Below are 19,538 nucleotides of genomic sequence, written 5' to 3'. Positions count from 1 at the left end.
AAACTCTGTCCCTACCCAAGTCCTTCCCTTCCTTTACTATACCCCATTCAGTAACGAAATCTTGATTCATGCACCTGATTATTCATGATACCTGGCAACAGTCATGATTGCTATCATAACTTGTTTAATAAATTATGCCTTTCTGCACTTAATTGATCTGGGAACGTATACCATTTGAAATCCTGTGAATGGCAAAATGGGTTATTAAATCAAGAATGAGGTTAAGGCGAAGGTTGCAGGAAGATGATCACTGCTGTTGATCTCGGATTTGATGAAGACTTAAGAATAACCATACTTGACAGATACAAATTCCTGTTTCTTTAAATGTACATTTTATTGAAATATTAGTATTTCCAGAGTAACTGAGAACTTTAAATTTCTCTACAAGAGATACCAAAGTCCTCTGCTGTCTCTAATGTAATCTAATATCCTCCTATCAATCAACTCATTTTTATAAAGTGATGAGGATATGTATTCACTCATTTATTCAACAGATATTTCTTGAGTCACCCACTCTGTGCCAGGAACTGCGCAGATGGAGGTAAACAAAAGAAAGAGTCCCCTTATTCACAGAGCTCCCTTTACATTCTAGTGGTGGAAGCAGTCAAAACATCAAGTAGATACATAAAGAATTAAATGAATTACAAATTGCAATAAATTCTGTGGATGATGGAACATCAGGGAGCTTGGGGTTCATCAACTCAGGGTCCCAAATTCGACTGCTTTGATGAAGCAGTCAGGTAACCGTAATGGATGTAAGACAAGGTATTCTAGCAAATGAGACCAAGTCATTTAACAATTACAGAAGTGAGACTGACCTGGAAGTTTTCAGCAGAAACTCAGGGATGGGACTAATTGACTCAGGTGAGCTTGAGGAGGCTCCTGAATGACTTGCAAGAAAAAATACAAAGCTTATTTGGACGGTGAGCAGCTTAACTATTTGCAGGAAGTTTCATCCTTTGACATCTGGGCCTATAAATAATTTTAGTACAATTTGAAATGTTTGTGTTAAACAGATGAATTCAAGGGGAAAAAACAATTATCCAAAAGAATTCCCATTTACCACACTGAAAAAAAATGCCCATTTAACCACACTTTGGCGTCATTTGTAATGATAGACCCTACAGTTTCTTTCAAGATAATCCACATTGGGGAAGATTAATCGTTTCACTCTTGGGATTGATGAACATGGCAGTGTTTACTTGGTTCGCGTAATGGCACTGTCCTAGGCTCTGGCCTACAGCAGACAAATTGCCTTCCCCATACAGTCTAGTGAGGAAAACTGACAATAATGAAAAAGGTAAATGTCAGGTAGGTATAAGTACTGTCAAACGAGATAAAGAAAATTTAGGCACAGAGAGTGACCATTTTAGACAGAGTGGTCCGGGAAATCCTCTCTGGCCAGATGACACTAGAGCAGAGAGCATTCATCTATATGTTATTCATTCATCTATATGTTAGATGATCTTGGCAAGAATGTTTCCTGCCACCTGGACCCTCTTCTGCAGCAGCTTATCACACAATCCAGAGCCTGGCTGTCACTTTTAGGGTCCACTGAATCAAGATTCTGTGGCATTGTGTGAAACAGAAAGGTTGAACAAACATTTCTCAGGGAATTACTACATACTGGTTATTGTACCAGGTTTTACTGATAAATGGATGGGGTGCCTGTCCTTCAGGAATACACTGAGAAAAACTGAATACCTCAGACAAACTGAATGGCCTCTGAAAGAGAAATCAGCAACAGCCCTCGACCATTTAAGTCATGAAAAGAATTTTTAAAAGTAGCAGATTGTCGTCAATTAGTGTTGACCCCTAAAAGAAATCAGATACGTAGAAACCACATCCTGATTTGGAATTATGAAAAAGAGGAGGTAAGGAAAGCTTATATTTTAGAATATTTATAAGGAAATGCAGTGTTATTACAATATTAAGGCATTCGTTGAGTTAACATTCACAGTCTATGTACAGGTATCCCCCAGAAGGTCTGTACCTAATCATTCATAATTTTGCTGAGGAACAAATTTGAATTCATATGCTTTGTGTTTAACTTTTTCATGAATCTAGTAGTTAAGGACCTCCAAGTATACTTACTAATGGCAAATCTTTGTGTATTTTTAATCTTAAGAATGTGAAAGACATTATGCCAGGCACACAATTAGGGGTTGATAAACACACAATGCAACAATTGCTGAATAAATTGAATAAACTAAGGACTGGGGGGAAGCTCTTTCTAAGGCACCAGCACCTGCAAATCTATCTTGTGTTCACCTTTCTTTCTAAAGTGAGGCACTGCACATAACCTGCCCACATTTGGAAAAGGGACCCAAGAGTGGTTTGGCTCTGCCATGATTCCTTGTGAGTCTGTCTGTCTTCTCATGTTGCTTTTCCTAAGCAACCTCCTTTGCTTATCGCTTCTGTAGTTGTCCCAAGTGAGAAGTAAGATTGCTGCTACTTGCCAATAAAGCACTTTGATCTCGTTTATGTGAAAGGTGTTACGTGTGTGAAGATGGGATCTCCTGATTTTCAGAGAACTATTTTGTCTAATGCTAAAGTTCAGGAAACATGTTCAAGACACATTTAAAAACTTACAAAGTGCTGAAGGTTCCAAGATTTATAGTGCTGACTAGCTCCTGAAATCAGCACTCAACACCTAAAGGTACCAAAAAAGAAGGAATGTGTGACTTTCACTTCTTTGCAAATGCTCTTGGGCAAAGAAATCTGAGCACAAATCTTTCAAAAGCTGTTCAATTGATTATTTGTGATATTTTGAACCTCAGATGTTCTGAGGTGCTCAATAATGGTGATTAGTAATACCAGTAGCTGTCTACAGCTTATCTCGGTGTGAATAGGTGTCTTCTAATATTTTACCTATCTTACTTACTGCTCAGTTAGGATTGAAATTCGAAAGGATCAAATCCTTAATACCTACTTCTCAGCCATACGATTTGCTTGCAGTGACTCTAGCTAGTTCTGTCATCTTATCTTGTCCCTGGAGAGGGCAGAGTCAATGCAAGTCTAGGGAGAAAGAACAAATGACATCTTGTGGTGCATCTCCACCATACACCCTGCACGTAGCAAGTGCTCAGCAGCTGGTAAATGTCTACAAAGCAGTGACATCCTGTGGATAGCGCCATCTTTGTGGGTGAGCACTTTCTTTTCATCTGTAGCCACATTATTTACATCTTGACTAAAAAAATCTACAGCCTCGGCCTTTTAGAGTCCAGGTCAAAAGACGTCCACCATTTCTACCACTTACTAGCTGCGTTATCTTGAGCAATTTGTTTAACCTCTCTGAATGTGTTTCCTCATTCTTTAAAACAGGCTAATAGTAGTACCTACTCAGGGTTATATTGATGGTAAGTGAAATAAAATAAGGAAAGTGCCTGGCATGGTACCTGACTCATAGTAAGTGCTTAATATCTTATTTATACAAACACATGTATTTACATATATATATATACTTTATATACTTTTTATATACTTTATATATATATAGGGTACATAATAGAATATAATTTGAAAGGTCCAGTTCAAAAGACAGTCACTTTACTGGGTTACTTTACTGTTACAGCATCTTTGTGAGGTGACTGGGGATAAGACAGGGAAGAACTACCACTCTCACTTTCCATAAGGAACAAAGGAGGCTGAGAGTAATCCCATTTCTTAGGAAAAGTCACATCGATGATTATTAACAAGCCAGAGCTAGAACTGGCGTGGACAGTTAGGCCACACTTTTTCCTCCTGGAGGAAAGAGTAATCCATGGCCAGGCTATAGCCAACAAGACAGACTTGCCCTGTATTTAACGACTATCCATTACTTGAAGGGCAGATTCACAGAGAAGTGACAGGAAAGGTTAATGATGTTAACAAAACCCCAATAAGGCTGATTACAAAGATAAACCATTTGAGTAATGTGGAAAACAGGACAAAAACAAACCAACCAAAAAAATAAAATACAACTTGAGACTATTCAAGAGTTGCAAGGGCTTCCAGGGCAAATATTTCAGGATTCAAATTCTGGACAAAGATAATCATGTGTCTAAATGAAGCAAACTGGCACTTCTGCAGTCCTGAAAATGTGACTGTGTTGTCAGTTTTCTTATTGCTTCAAAACACTTGATCGTTTTCCCATTACTTTGGGGATTTCAGGCATCCAAAGCAAGCCTACTTTTGACAAGCAATTACCAGGGCAGATGGGAAAGTAGGCACCCTACCTCAGGGTGAGTGCCCCCATTTTGTTTTACTTGAAACATCACTAGCCATGAGGAAAATAATTCTTCTTAAAAAGCTATCTGCATTTGCAATAGCACCACCTTTCCCAAAGTCCTAGAATGTTGATGGATAATGCTCCTAGCTGCTTTTAATGTTACCCATTTGGTAGGTATTATTTATTTGGGCTAGTGACCAACTGAGTAGGATTGAATCAGCCTGCTCTATTTAACTAAAAACTAATGAGATTTTATTGGGTTTGCGTATGAACATTCACAGCAGTCACATTTTCAGAACATGAAAACAGGTTTATGCTATAGAAGTAAGTGTTTCCATGGTACTGTACCAGCTTAGATAACATACATCAAAAAAGAAACTAGCATGTGATGTGTGGAGACCCCCAAAATATCTGAATATTAGAACCCTCAAATGTATTTGAGTTATGAAACACCAAATTGTAATTACATAGTTGTATATAAAGGAATAATGGGGTTAGTGTTCATAAATTAAGCATTTGAGGAGGACCATTCATTCTTTCCAATCACAGGGGTACTATTTAGTTCCCTGAAGTAGCCAATTATCAGACAAAACTCTCATGATGAGAAGGTCGTAATTCACAATCCAGAATGCTGGCTTCTAATAAATGAACTGTTTACACAGGAACCTCAAAGTGGTCTCTGAAACCCTTGAAGTAGTGCTGTGGGAGAGGCTGAAAGTATTTTACAACTTCAAATAAAAATATTTGAGTTGGGGCTTCCCTGGTGGCGCAGTGGTTGAGAGTCCGCCCGCCCGCCGATGCAGGGGACGCGGGTTCGTGCCCCGGTCCGGGAGGATCCCGCATGCCGCGGAGCGGCTGGGCCCGTGAGCCATGGCCGCTGAGCCTGCGCGTCCGGAGCCTGTGCTCCGCAACGGGAGAGGCCACAACAGTGAGAGGCCTGCGTAGAGCAAAAAAAAAAAAAAAAAAAAAAATTTGAGTTGGAATTCGATGGAGCTTTCTTGAGCACATGCTGTGTACACCAGGCACTGGGAAGGACAGAGGAAAATCATACCATCCTTACCCTGGAGTGACTATCTAATAAGAAAGACAGACCCATATAACTCTCATCCAAGACAGGCTATGACAAGTGCGATAGCACAGATATGAGCACTAATGAGAATAGTAGGGCTGGGGAAGAAATTAACATTTATTGGGGACAGATAAATCAGGTTAAGACATATTTTTCCATTTCATAATCTCTGGGTTTGAAGGGATCCTACAGTTCATCTTGTAGTCCAACCACCACGTTGTCATGACAGTTTCAACATGACTCCCCAAACTGCAGTTTTGCAAACCCTATTCCAGAGGTTTGTATGGAAGTATTAAAAATTCATGCCTCAGATTTCATAATGGTGAGATTGTGAACCAGTTGGTGACTTGCCTGCCTTTATACATGTGGTTTACGCCTCCTGGCTCCTTCCTCAGGAGTCCATACACCATAATTGGCTGAGTATACACTGTTTTCGCTTTCCCTAAAGTTCCCTCTTTAGCACCATCAACATCACTTGGGAACTTGCAGGAAATTCAGATTCTCAGGCCCCACTCCAGACCTGTGAATCAGAAACTCTGGAGGGCAGGCCCGGCAGCCTGTGTTTTAACAAGCCTTCCAGGTGATTCTGGTGCATGATCAAGTTTGAGAGTCAGTGGTGTATATGAGAGAAAGATAACCAGAAAGGACTGAGGACCAATACTACAGTCCCAAAGTTACACTCTTAAAAGAAGATCCTTTATTCATTGTGTGCCACGGTGGATAAGAGGGCATCATAAGCCCTTTGTCCCAACCGCTCAGAGGTATTTGCATTCCAGTAGCGCCCCCAGAAGCAGCAGTGATTTAGCCCAAATGACACAATCTACAGCTGTGGAACGTTACGGTATAATAAGCCCGCGGAGAAGATGTCAGGAGAACCATGAAACCACACCTCATATGCAGCAGGTTTCTGTCCCTTGGAGATTTGAACCAACTGACAACTCATAGAGGAATTTACAGGGCAGGATTCCAACGCCACTGAGAAGCGGATTCACATAACCTCTCTCAGCCCAGTCCTTCTCGATGCTATCTCTTGACCAGAGCTGTCAGCTGCGGAAAGGATTTCATCTGTTCCTGTGGAAAAAACAACCTAACCTGTCGACCTGCTGCTAGATCCCCTGCTGGCCAGGTCCTTGATTTTGAATGTTACCCTTCAAAGGTTGCTTATGCTCCTGTTAGCAACAAAAGCAAATAGCTATAACTTCCCTAGCCCTTGAGCCTCATTTTCCTTACGAAAGATTTTAATCAGAAATACCATGCAGTAAATTACATCTTCTTTCAGCAATTTAGTTTTCAGCCTTGTTTTTCAAACCAACTTTTGTGCTTGAGGTTAATGTTTTTTGCCTGAGGTGTTGAATGAATATTGGAAATTTGACACCAAAGACAAAAGACAACAAAGAAGGGAAGAGGAAAATGGACAAGAATTTATTGAAGGCTAGGGATAATTTGACTATGCCACGAAAATAGCAAATACAGAATGAATTAGACCTTTTGCATCAGAACTGTCTAACAAGCAGCTTGTTAGTTAAATAAGGCTCTCGGTAAAGTGTACCGACTTGCGTTTCCCAAGATGCCCTGTTCTTCAGACCAAGCTCCAAACACCTAGAGGATTCAGCATTTAGTTAAAGGGAGAAGCAGTTGCTCTGAGGTTGCTTCTTTAGCATAGTGACAGCAGGTAGACAGCTTGGCCTGTATTATCCAGAGAAGAAGAAAAGAGACGCTTGTGAGGGGTGATCTGCCCCATACATGTTCTTAAAGTCACATTGGACACGTTCATCCAAGTTCAAGTTATCTTGCTCTAACCCACAATAGCAGGGAGAAGTCCTTGTTTGTAGAAGTTCAAGGAAGCAAAATATCCCATCCAAGTCTGTGGATCAAAGGAGGGCCCCGGACAAAGACGGAAAGCATGCAGTACCCGCCATTGAGAGTACACAAACACACACACACAACCGACACCAAAGACAGTCACACTGGGCACATACGTGCTGTACACATGTGCAGGGCCAGCTTCATGATAGTCCAGACAGTAGCGTCTGTAATCTAGTTTGAAAGGTTCAGAAGAGTTCTGTATATTACTTAATGGAAAAAGTTTCAGGAAAAGACAGGTCCTTAAAGGTTTAGGACTCACGTTGAACTTTTCCGTGTGGCAAAAGTTTAAAGAGTTCAAGATGTTTCCTCAGGACAGTCCAAGGGCAGGCCAAGTATGACTGCCTCACTTAAAGGGTGATTTGAAGAAGCTGGACAGAAAACAGGGAGGCACCGCAACTGGGCATGACAAAAAAACACAGAAAGTAGGATTGCGGGGTTACTGAAGACAGACCCCGGCCATGGATGTCTCACTACTTCGGCAAGGATCTAACCTAGGAAAAAGGTGAATTATGCAGGCCACCTTGGATATTGGAAACATAAACAAACAGATTATATACATGGGGGAGAAAGTATATTTTAGTGGTTGCGTAAATCAGGGAAAAAAAAAAGCAGATACGAGGCTACCCCCCACAATTATGAAGAAAATTGAGTTTAGAAGCTGGAGCGCACAAAGTGGCAGTTGTGCTGTATGGAGTGGCACAATACACCATATCTGCCAAGACTATATCTGAAGGTTCCCTAGGGGCCATCTGGAGCTCGAGTAGCCTGGGGAAGGGAGCAGACTTGAGAGCATTCTTTTTGAAATGGAGAGTTTGCCTGAGATTTTTTTCCTAGGTTTCTGCATGCAGTGCCAATCCAAATTACTGCCAATTAAAAAAGAATAATACTGTCCGGAAATTTAGACAACTTATACTGACGCAGGATGACTGATGTTGGTCAAAGATTATAGTAAGTACTAGTAACCCAGGAATGAAAGGAGCTAAGAGTTATTCTTGTGAAAAATGGATGACATGGAGTGTGTAAATAATGGAAGCAAATGCAGCAAGGTACAGGGAATCTTAGAACATTTAAAGTCTAATACGTTACAAAGAGAGTTCAATGCTGATAAATGTAAAATAATAAGTTTTATGGGGCTTTATCATATGCTGTAAGTTGGTGTGGATCATAAAATATGAGGAATGAAAAAAGTAGGGGAGTTGAAAGACAAGTCTGAGCATTATTTATGAATGATGAGTGAAATGAATGAGAACAGGTAGACAATGTCTTGAATAATGATGACTTTGATGAGTTGTTATCACACAAATCTGTGTGCTTCATAGAATATCAGGAATATTAAAGAGCAGAGGAGTCAAAAGACAAGTCTACTCAGAATGAGATGAAGGAAGAGAAGAATACAAGAGAAGTGCACAGAATAATGATGACTTTTATGAGACTTTCACTCACCAGCCTGGATCCTTCATAAATATAAGCTGTATAGAAAATAAAAGAGCAGCAAAGAGAAGAGACAGGTCTGTGTCTGTCATAAAATATGAGCAAATAATGTCAACTAGGCTTGACAAAATAAAAACAAAAATAATTGAGCCTAGTACAGCTGTGGGAAGACACAATGTCTAGATTAATGTGAACAAATAAAATAAGCGCGTGTAGAATTGTCTTGCCAACAGGGAATCAGCGACCACCTAAGTAGGCATCATTGTTGAAAAGCCCACCTTGTTAACTGGTAAAGCCTTGGCAAGTTCATAATTACCCCCTACCACACCCCACCAAAAGCCATCAGCACATAGGGCTCAGGAAGCAATGTTGAACTGATCTTCAAATGAAGGTGGCCTCACTAATGCACGTCTCTTCTCAGCCCCTCTGGCTCCGATCCCTATGTAGTTTGCAGGAGATTTTCTCAGCTGGTTTCTACTTAATCTGTACCCAGTTTGTCAAATTTTGCTTTGTAAAGACCTTCAAAATGTCACTGTATAAAACTAGAGACATCCTTCTCTTTTCATGTCTTGTTACATTGGATTTAGAACCAGGGACCAGATCTGTCAGGATTAGTTCAAAATCCAGAACTTGGTGACTTTCAAATATCTTCTCTATTAGAACAAATGGGATTTCAAAATCTCCCCAAAAAGGAACTGGAAGAATCAGACAAGGCAAAGCAAGTGCCACTGTGCCATTTGCATGCCATTCAGAACCATTATTTACAGAATTCATAAGATGGACAGCTCATTGGAAAGAAGAAACCCACTAATTTATGTCAGAACTAGGAATGTCGGTCTGAAGAGCTCAATAAAGACACTAATAGCAACAATTATACTAGCTTAGCTTTGTGCAATACTTAATGGCTTATAGTTTGTGTTGGGGGAAGGCTTTAGGTGATGCAGGATAAATCCTGTCAGTGTAACATATCCCAGTTCTTCTGATTGCAATAGAATTTAGTAGTGATGTTTATTGGCTATAACATATAACACAAGCTTTGGCTGGTAACTGTCTTTTGCTTTTTCACAGTTTTTTTTTTCTCTTGAACGATCTTTGTGGCCAAGAGCCTTTAGACACATTGCCTTGACTTGCTGATTGAAAGAATGTATAATGCCACGGTGGAATTATTATGGTTACTTTGGAAAATCATGTTTGCCCAAATCACATGGCCCCTTTTAATCCAAGATTGAGCTTGCCTGGATACCCTGACCTCACTTGGTGAAAAAAATGACATTAATGCCCTAGGAAAAATCACTGACCCTGCCCAACCTCTTCAACCCTACCAGCTCCAGCTATAAAATGCATGTTCTAGAGCTCAGGGCTGCCAAGGCTAGGACTGGACTCTGGTGAGACCCACATCCCCCCAACCCCAATAACAACAGACAAGTGAAAAATCTGTGCTTGGGGGTTGCCCCTGGGCCTTCTTAACTGCCAAGCTCCTAAACTTTGTTACAACTTGCTGGCCAAGCTAGAGCTGAAAGTATACTCGTTTTAGTGGACTATGTCCCTGGGAGACAGCTCTGTTAAGGGCTAGTCTAATGGAATCCCCTTATTTGGCAAAGATGAAACTCATTTGTTTAAAGGGAAAATCTCCTGAAATATTTTATTTCAATCAGGCCAGAGAAACATGGTACTATATAGTCAGGGACCATGTCTCTTTTGCAGACTTTAACTGTTAAAATTTGCCCAACTAAGTCTGCTTTTTTTTAAAAATTATTTTTCCAGAAAAAGCAATTTGGCAATATGTATTAAGAGTCTTACAAGTGTTCATACCTATGTATGTAAATGCATAGAAAATGCCCTCAACAAAATGATATTGCTGATTACCTCTGGGGAGAAGACCAGGAACTGGGAGGGAGGTGGTCAGCAGGGACTTTAGTCATGTCTATAGTGTATTTATGTATTAACTAATTTCCATTTTAATTAATTTTAATAAGAGAAAAGTATCTTTCCACGACTAGGACTATCTCCCAAGGAAATAATAAGAAATTCAATGCAGAAAAAAATAAGAAACAACTAAATATCCTAAAATAGGGAATGGATTAAACAAGGAATACTGTTTTAGGGCTATATTATCTAATATCAAAATGATATATTAAGGAATTTCTAATTACATTGGACAATGTTAATAATATACTGCCAACTTAAAAATATCGGGATTCATGGGCTTCCCTGGTGGCGCAGTGGTTGAGAGTCCGTCTGCCGATGCAGGGGACACGGGTTCGTGCCCCGGTCCGGGAAGATCCCACATGCCGCGGAGTGGCTGGGCCCGTGAGCTATGGCCGCTGAGCCCGCGCGGCCGGAGCCTGTGCTCCGCAACGGGAGAGGCCACAGCAGTGAGAGGCCCGCGTACCGCAAAAAAAAGAAAAAAAAGAAAAAGAAAAAGAAAAAAATATCAGGATTCAGAACTATACCGAGTATAATCCCAATTTTTATTGGTAAAAAAAGATATTCATACTGTCACCAAAATGTTATTAGAAGTTACTACTCGTTGGTGAAATTATTGTTTTCTTTGTTATACTGAACTGTGTTTTCCCAACTTTCTCCAACTTGGCTTCTAGAATCTAGTTTCAGCATGCTTTTATATTTGCCTTTGATCTTGTGTTGCAGGCGTGCTTGTGTGATTCGAGGCCAAGTGATGGCTGTAGATGGAACCCCTCTAGTAGGGGTGAATGTTAGTTTCTTGCACCACAGTGATTATGGGTTTACCATCAGCCGGCAAGATGGAAGGTACGTCAGTATTGCTTCTGATCATTGTGTGGGCCAAATACCGACTTCTAGCCATGAGTCAAACCAGGGCTCAAGTGATACAGTGTTTATAAGCCCATCTTCCTTCAAGCTGTATCTAAAAAAGTCATTGGTGTTATTTATTTCCTCTATTCCCCATCTAAATCAAACCAAGTTTAGCTTCTAACCAACCCTGTACTGTTACTGTCAAGTCTTCCTGAAACCCTGGCCATGTGGAAAGTCGTCTAGCCTTCATCTAAGCCTTCATCATTTATAAATCCAGATTCAAAATCCAGTGAGATGATGCAGGTAATGAAGCATTGAGCACCTAGGCTGTTCTTTCCGTGATAGCCTCAAAATATTTCAGAGATAAAGTTGTCCAAAGGTTTCTTCCAAAGGTATACAATTCAACCACATTAAGACATTAAAAGAAAAAAAAAATGTGTCCTCCCTAGACTGCGTACTTTACTAGTGGCTCTAACAGGTCGAAAAGCATGGCCAGCTTAACCAATTTCCCTTGGTGTCTATATAACCGTAGTGATTTAACCTTAAGCGCCAACCACCAAGCTGTTCTCTAAGGGCTTCCCCAGGTTCTCAGAGACCTGGAAAGCAAGACCACTAGTTAAATCTTTTCCTCCTGGAAAAGGATTTGCTCACAAAAACATTTTTGTTGCCATCCTTCAGGTAGACATTCGTTTAGAATATTTGAGTCAATAGGCCCATGTGTCCAGCTTAAAGGTACCTATTTATGATTCTCAGGAACATTGTAATGATGGCTTTGAGGTACCCTAGTCTCCAGGTGGCTACCCTTGAAATGTCCTACTGATTACAAGCCGCTTCAGTACTCATATAAAGAGACCTATTGCCTTGAAGCTTTATCACAGTGTGAGAGACTATGTCATTTCAAGAACCTAAAATCAGACGTTATTATTAGTCCTAGCCACTTCAGAATTGTTAATTGTTCAACTGGGGCTATGCTGAATTTATTTTTTCAACTGCCTCTCAAGAAAAGGCTTGCAAAAAATAGTTAAAGAAGATAATAAGGAAGAGTTTAAACCTACTTAAGAAAAACTTTTTAAGATTTTAGGAAATTATATGAATTATTTGTATGTAAATTATATTGCTAATTAGTAATGAGCCGTCTATTCATTATAACAAGCTCAGCAGAACACTCTGGGAGGCATCTAGTCTGAATATATATATATATATATATATATATATATATATATATATGCAATAAAAACTATTTCCTTTCAAATATTCTATAATCAGAGCTCTCTACTAATTCAAATGGACTTTTTTCTCAATTAGATTGAATGATGGAATTTTGGTAGTTCATGCACCAGTAGCTGGTACAGAAAACTGGCCTCTCCCTTGCCAGCAGGTTCAACCATGTGCCAGAAATTGAGAAATGGATTATTTCTTTAAATAGAACATGCCCACAGGGACATTTGGCTTCTCACGGAGAAATGATGTGCCTTAGGTTTTTTAGCTTGTGTACAAAGGTTTCAGTGAATTATTCGATATTCACAAAAGAACCTAAAAGAAATGTGATGTCTAAAAAGTCTATAAACTTTCTGTTTCCAGTTTACAGAAAGCATTAAAGAAGGACAATTTTTATTGTTATTTTTGTGTTTTTAATCTTAAGTAAAATACCAGGACCCTCCCACTGAGCTCACTGTGAGAACTAGGTTTATATAGATGACAGATACTAGCCAGAGTCCCCTCAGGCAGTAACTCTTCCCTCAGGCTCCACAGAGGATGTAGGCATTCAAAATATATGCCCCAAATACCAACCAGACAGTCCCACTATCATCTCTTAGACATAAAGTGACAGTGTGATGAGAGTTTCCATTTATATGTCTCTGCTGGTTGCTACCTCAGATTGAGTTAAGTACATTTCAGAAGTAGAATATCATAGAGAAACTACAGATCTTCCTCAGTTTATGATGAGATTACATCCCGATAAATCCATCGTAAGTTGAAAATATTTTAAGTAGAAAATGCATTTAATACACCTAACCTACCAAGCATCATAGCCTAGCCTAACCTACCTTAAATGTGCTCAGAACATTTCCATTAGCCTACAGTTGGGCAATATCATGTAACACGAAGCCTGTTGTAATAAAGTATTGAATATCTCATGTAATCGATTGAATACGGAACTGAAAGTGAAAAACAGACTGGTTGTGTGAGTACAGAAGAGTTGTAAGCATATCAGTTATTTACCCTCGTGATCACGTGGCCAACAGAGCTGTGGCCCGCTGCACTGCCCAGCATCACAAGAGAGTTTCTATCGCATATCGCTAGCCCGGGAAAAGATCAAAATTCAAAGTATGGTTTCTACTGAACACTTATCGCTTTTGCACCATCATAAAGTTGAAAAACCCTAAGTCAAACCATTGTAACTTGGGGACCATCTGTATATCTGAGGGCAAAAGGATTATAGAAAGGTTGAGGTTAGCATTTAGATACCTAGTAGACAGGGTGTGATATGCAAAATGCTGTAAAGTTCTGGCTTTCTGTCTCCAAATCCCAATCCCACCTCTCTGCCACCGTGCCTTTTGTTCCCATCAATGGTATCACTGCTTTGGGTTAAGTTATTGACTCTTTCAAACTCCCTGTTATATGCAAATATGTTATGGTGGCTGGAGAACTAATTACCCACATTATCATCCATCTGCACAAGTTCATTGACAACTTTCCATAGGGAGCCAGGAAAAGTCTAGGTCATGAGACCAAAGTGATGTATAAAAAGCAGAAGGAAGGATGGGAGTGGAAGACGGGGTCCCTCTAAAAGTAAGAAGAGATTAGTTATGCAGATTGGGAGAGGCCAAAGTAGCAGAAAAGAAAAAAAAGACAATTCTAAAGGAAAGATGATGTATGAGTATCTACTGTATTCCTTGCATTTTCATACATATTCTGTTTCATCCTCATAACAACTTTATGAGATAGGAATCATTATTATCATCCTCCCCATTTGGCAGACGGGAAAACTTACCCAAATTAACACAGCTAATAAGGGTAGAGCCAAAAGTTGAACCCAAGTAATCTTGCTCTTACCTTCTATGATTTACCACCTTCAACTTAGACATGTAACAGATGCTCATATTAATAGTTCAGCTAATGATAAGCAAAATAGGTGAAGCATTGACATTCTTAGAAGATTCTTGAGAGCATTAAAGGTCTCAAGAACTTTGTTCGGAAGACTTTGGAAGATGAAGAGAGGGTTTCCTCTGATTCCCCTCAAGGTAAGAGTTTGTTCATTTATGGATACCATAAGGCAGAAATAAGCATTTTACATAAGCTACAACAGTCTTCCATTTATGAATAGGATGGGTCTGACTTATTACGGATTAACAGTCTCCAGACAAATATGCCCTCTCCCTTGGGTGTTTTATGCTCACTCTCACGTGACTTCGTAACCTGTTCTTATTGACTCTTGCCAATGGAGACCATTTGTGGTGGGGGAAATCCCAAAGGAATTAATCATCCAGAGAGCATTCTATTGGGTATTGCAATAGTTTAGATGGATTGTTGGCTACAGATCCACCTTCCACCACCATGGCAATTAATGAGCCACCCAGACAGTGTTTACTATATATAACAGGTAGGTGGGAAGAGGAGAAATCAGTCAGGGTTCTGCAGAGAAACAGAACCTCTGTGTGTGTGTGTGTGTGTGTGTGTGTGTGTGTGTGTGTATGCATATATGCATGTACATATGCATGCATATGTGTGTATATACATATATGTATATATTATATATGTATATTGTACATATACATATTATATGTGCATATGTATTATAATATGTATAATACATATTATACATATATATAATGTATATTATATATACATATAATATATATACAGTTGGCCCTTGAACAACATGGATTTGAACAGCATGGGTCCATGTGTGGATTTTTTTCAATAAACATGTATTACAGTACTACATGATTCTCAGTCTGTTGAATCCGTGGATGTGGAACTGTGGATATGGAGGGCCAACTGTAAAGTTATAAGCAAATTTTCAGCTGTGCTTGGGGGGAACCCTAACCCCCACGTTGTTCAAGGGTTAACTGTATATAGAGAGGGAGAAAGAAAGAGATTTCAAGGAATCGCTTATGTGATTGTGGGGATTGGCAACTCCAAACACTGCAGGGTAAGCTAGCAGACCGGAATCTCTCGGCAACGAGTAGATGCTCCGTCAAAACTTCAGTTTTGCTCTTTCAACTAACTGAATGAGGCCCTCCCACATTATCAAGGGTAATCCCCTTTACTTAAACTCAGCTAACTGTAGATATTAACCACATCTACAAAATACCTCCCCAGCAACACCTAGATTAGTGTGCGATTAAATAACTGGGTACTGTAGCCCAACAAAGTTGACACGTAAAACGAACCCAACACAGGACGCTTAGGGGAAGTTCCCAGGAGAACTTAAAACTCAGTATCTGCTTATGGAGATAATCAAAAACTGGCCTAGAGTTCATTTGAACTACAAGAGAAGACATCTGTAAATTTAATAGGGCAATGGATCTGATTTGAGAAGAAAGTTAACATTTGTTGAGTCCCTACTATATGCTTGGTTCTTAAGTCTTTATCTTATTTACTCACTTATGGTAGTAGCTGAGTGATAGACCATATTAGCCCCATTTTACTAATGAGGAAACTGAAGTTCACGAAGGTTAAATAATTAGCCCAAAGACACAAAGTTAACATGGCAAAGCTTGAATTTTGAGATTTGAACCCAGGTGTGTATGAAGCCAAAATCACATTCTTTCTACAAAACAAGAAGCCTGGCCTGTCTGCTTAATCTTTCTAGAAGTAGAGAACAATTCCCAGGTACATATGTTCTTGTTGGGGTAGTTTATTTTGTTTTCGTGTTTGCATTTGTTTTTGTTTTCAAATAAATAAGCAGTTCAGTTTTAAGGACTCAAGAGCTGAGGTTTGGGTGAAGCAAATAAACTTGCCCAAGGACACAGTTGAATCAGTGTAGAATGTGAACCAGAGAAAAGGTCTCTTGACAAGCAATGTAGGAGTTTCCCCCACTACGCTTGCCTTAAACTCCTCCTGTATTATCATGAATTCAGCCTCTCTGTCTTAAACCATAAGCTGTTTGGGGTTTTCTTTTTTTACTTCAAACCTGAATTATTTTCTAAAGCTAATGCAGTTCTTCAAATCCTCTTTTTGGAAACTGCCTTAATATTACAGCTACTTGACTGAAAAAGCAACAATAAAAAATACAGTATTAGCTATCCTTTGTTACTGTCCACTTATCTTTACATGAAAGATTTCTGCAACAGGACACAATTGGTAATACTATAATAAATATAATAAATGTCATATGAAGGGAGTGGTGAGATATCCATAATTAAGTCTGATTCACTATCAGAGCATTTTACCATTGAAAAGTGTTTTAAGAAAGTTCTTTTTTTTTTTTTTTAACACAGAATTGCTTACATCTCTCTCCTGTGGATTTAAGTTGCTTTGAATACTAAGGAGCATCCATTGCTCCTTATATAATGATAATTTATCATTATCTTGTATACATAGTATTTTATGCTTTTTGAATGCTTTCAAGTACATTATCTCAAAGACATCATTGTACTTAAAAGAGCAGGAAGGTAGAGCCATCTAGTGCAGAATGAACTGAAATCTGAGTCTATTATGCTCCAGCTGAAGAGTCATTTCAGAGACCACATCAAGAGACAGACTTACAGAAGAGGTAGTCTTGTTTAGTCAGAGATATGGAAGGAGTTGCCAGTGGAGATGGACAGGGTCCATTACAGACTTCCTTACAACAGGAAACGAAGAGGCATTCTAGAGCGAACCAGAAATCCTAAATCTAGAGTTCAAGTAGAATCAGGCGCCAAAGGGAGCAGCCAGATATGGAGGGTTCAAGCGTGGTATTGTTCAAGAAAATTTCACTGAACAAATTTCCTCAGCTGGTATCTCTCTCCAAATGCCATCTCCAACCTTTGATCAGGTTTCTGACACTATGGTTGTGACTGTGAACAAGGTATTTAACCTTGTTTCGGCTCCTTACTTTTATTGAGATACATTATAGGAATTTTTTTTAAGATGAATAATGCAGCATATTACAGATGTTGCTTAATGTTCAATGGCCATCTTTCAGTTCTCTCTAGCACAGGGAGGAGCAGTGATGTCAGATTTGGCTTTGCAGAAATACACGCAGTGATTTTGTTTAAGATAGCATTAAAATTGATTTATAAATCCTAGGTGAATATCAACTGGTGATGTGGAATTTTTTCTCACCAAGTCTACTGGATAGTGAAAAGAACGCTCCATGGAATGAATATTTAGTTAGATGGAATAGAAGGAATAAAATAGAGAATACAAATGGATATAGTTGCATCCCAAAAGAAGGAAAGAGCACTGAAATTACCTGTTTTTTAAACTTTAATTTTATTTTAGTTGTTCATTTGGTTGAAACTATCTTCTGTTTTTCCTTCTCAGCTTTGACCTCGTAGCTGTTGGTGGTATCTCTGTCGTCTTAATCTTTGATCGGTCACCTTTCCTACCTGAGAAGAGGACGCTCTGGTTGCCTTGGAATCAGTTTATTGTGGTGGAGAAAGTGACCATGCAGAGAGTTGTATCAGACCCACCATCCTGCGATATCTCCAACTTTATCAGCCCAAACCCTATTGTGCTTCCTTCACCACTCACATCATTTGGAGGGTCCTGTCCAGAGAGGGGAACTATTGTTCCTGAGCTGCAGGTGGGTACATTGACCTTGAAAGTATAAAATCATAGTATCCATGGCGTGCTCAACAGTGTATAATGGCTAGGTTCCTTTTCCTGGTACTCCTGCCAGCCCTAAAATGTGCTGCCCTTCATTTTCCAAGAGAAGCCTTCAAATGTAATCTCTCTGGCACACATTTGCAAGGTGATTGGCCGGGGTTATAAGGTGCTATCTCTGGCCATGGAGCAAAGCAAGATGAACTAGCTGTCATGAGGATTAGACCCCAAACCTTCACCTGATGAACACTGTGTTCAAAAGAACAAAGCTTGCTGGCTCAATAGTGATAACAGTATAATCAATGAGGTGGGACCATTTGTGGTTCTGAAATTAAAGCTCCTTAAGAAATCTAGTTTTCTTCCACTGTCAAATTTGCGTCCGCTGTCATTGTTCTTAGAAGTCATGACAACTCCTCTTGTTTAGCTGTGTTTAGTAAAGGTAGCTGTCAAGCCTATGCATTTTCTCTGAAACTGCTTTCTAAGCGTTCAAGCTTTATAGTCAGAGGAAGACATTTTTGAAACTTCATATAGTAGGATTCCTGAGCGTTTTTCTTTTTTTTTTTTTTAAGTGAATATAACTATTTAATATATTTTTTAACATCTTTATTGGGGTATAATTGCTTTACAATGGTGTGTAACTTTCTGCTTTATAACAAAGTGAATCAGTTATACATATACATATGTTCCCATATCTCTTCCCTCTTGCGTCTCCCTCCCTCTCACCTTCCCTATCCCACCCCTCTAGGTGGTCACAAAGCACCGAGCTGATCTCCCTGTGCTATGCGGCTGCTTCCCACTAGCTATCTATTTTACATTTCGTAGTGTATATATGTCCATGCCACTCTCTCACTTTGTTCCAGCTTACACTTCCCCCTCCCCGAATCCTCAAGGCCATTCTCTAACAGGTCTCGGTCTTTACTCCTGTCTTGCCCCTAGGTTCTTCATGACCATTTTTTTTTTTTTTAGATTCCATATATGTGTGTTAGCATATGGTATTTGTTTTTCTCTTTCTGACGTACTTTACTCTGTATGACAGTCTCTAGGTCCATCCACCTCACTACAAATAACTCAAATTCGTTTTTTTTATGGCTGAGTAATATTCCATTGTATATATGTGCCACATCTTCTTTCTCCATTCATCTGTTGATGGACACTTAGGTTGCTTCCATGTCCTGGCTATTGTAAATAGAGCTGCAATGAACATTTTGGTACATGAATCATTATGAATTATGGTTTTCTTGGAGTATATGCCCAGTAGTGGGATTGCTGAGTCATATGCTGGTTCTATTTTTAGTTTTTTAAGGACCCTCCATACTGTTCTCCATACTGGCTGTATCAATTTACATTCCCACCAACAGTGCAAGAGGGTTCCCTTTTCTCCACAACCTCTCCAGTATTTATTGTTTGTAGATTTTTTGATGATGGCCATTTTGA

The 19,538-nt window shown here is 39.4% G+C and overlaps 1 protein-coding gene across 1 annotated transcript in view; it reads left to right on the top strand.

Annotated features, from left to right (window-relative positions):
* TENM1 (teneurin transmembrane protein 1) overlaps positions 1-19,538 on the top strand; it is a 193,159-nt gene that overhangs the window by 21,420 nt on the left and 152,201 nt on the right. Inside the window, exons 5-6 of the mRNA XM_007453447.1 lie at positions 11,226-11,345; positions 17,823-18,084. Of these exons, the coding sequence (XP_007453509.1) occupies positions 11,226-11,345; positions 17,823-18,084 (382 nt within the window). The remainder of the gene's footprint in view (positions 1-11,225; positions 11,346-17,822; positions 18,085-19,538) is intronic.

This window comes from Lipotes vexillifer, unplaced genomic scaffold (genome assembly GCF_000442215.2).
Source record: "Lipotes vexillifer unplaced genomic scaffold, Lipotes_vexillifer_v1.1 scaffold11, whole genome shotgun sequence".
NCBI lineage: Eukaryota > Metazoa > Chordata > Mammalia > Artiodactyla > Lipotidae > Lipotes > Lipotes vexillifer.
The sequence above is the reverse complement of the archived record's forward strand: the minus strand, read 5'-3'. Positions and strand labels throughout refer to the sequence as shown.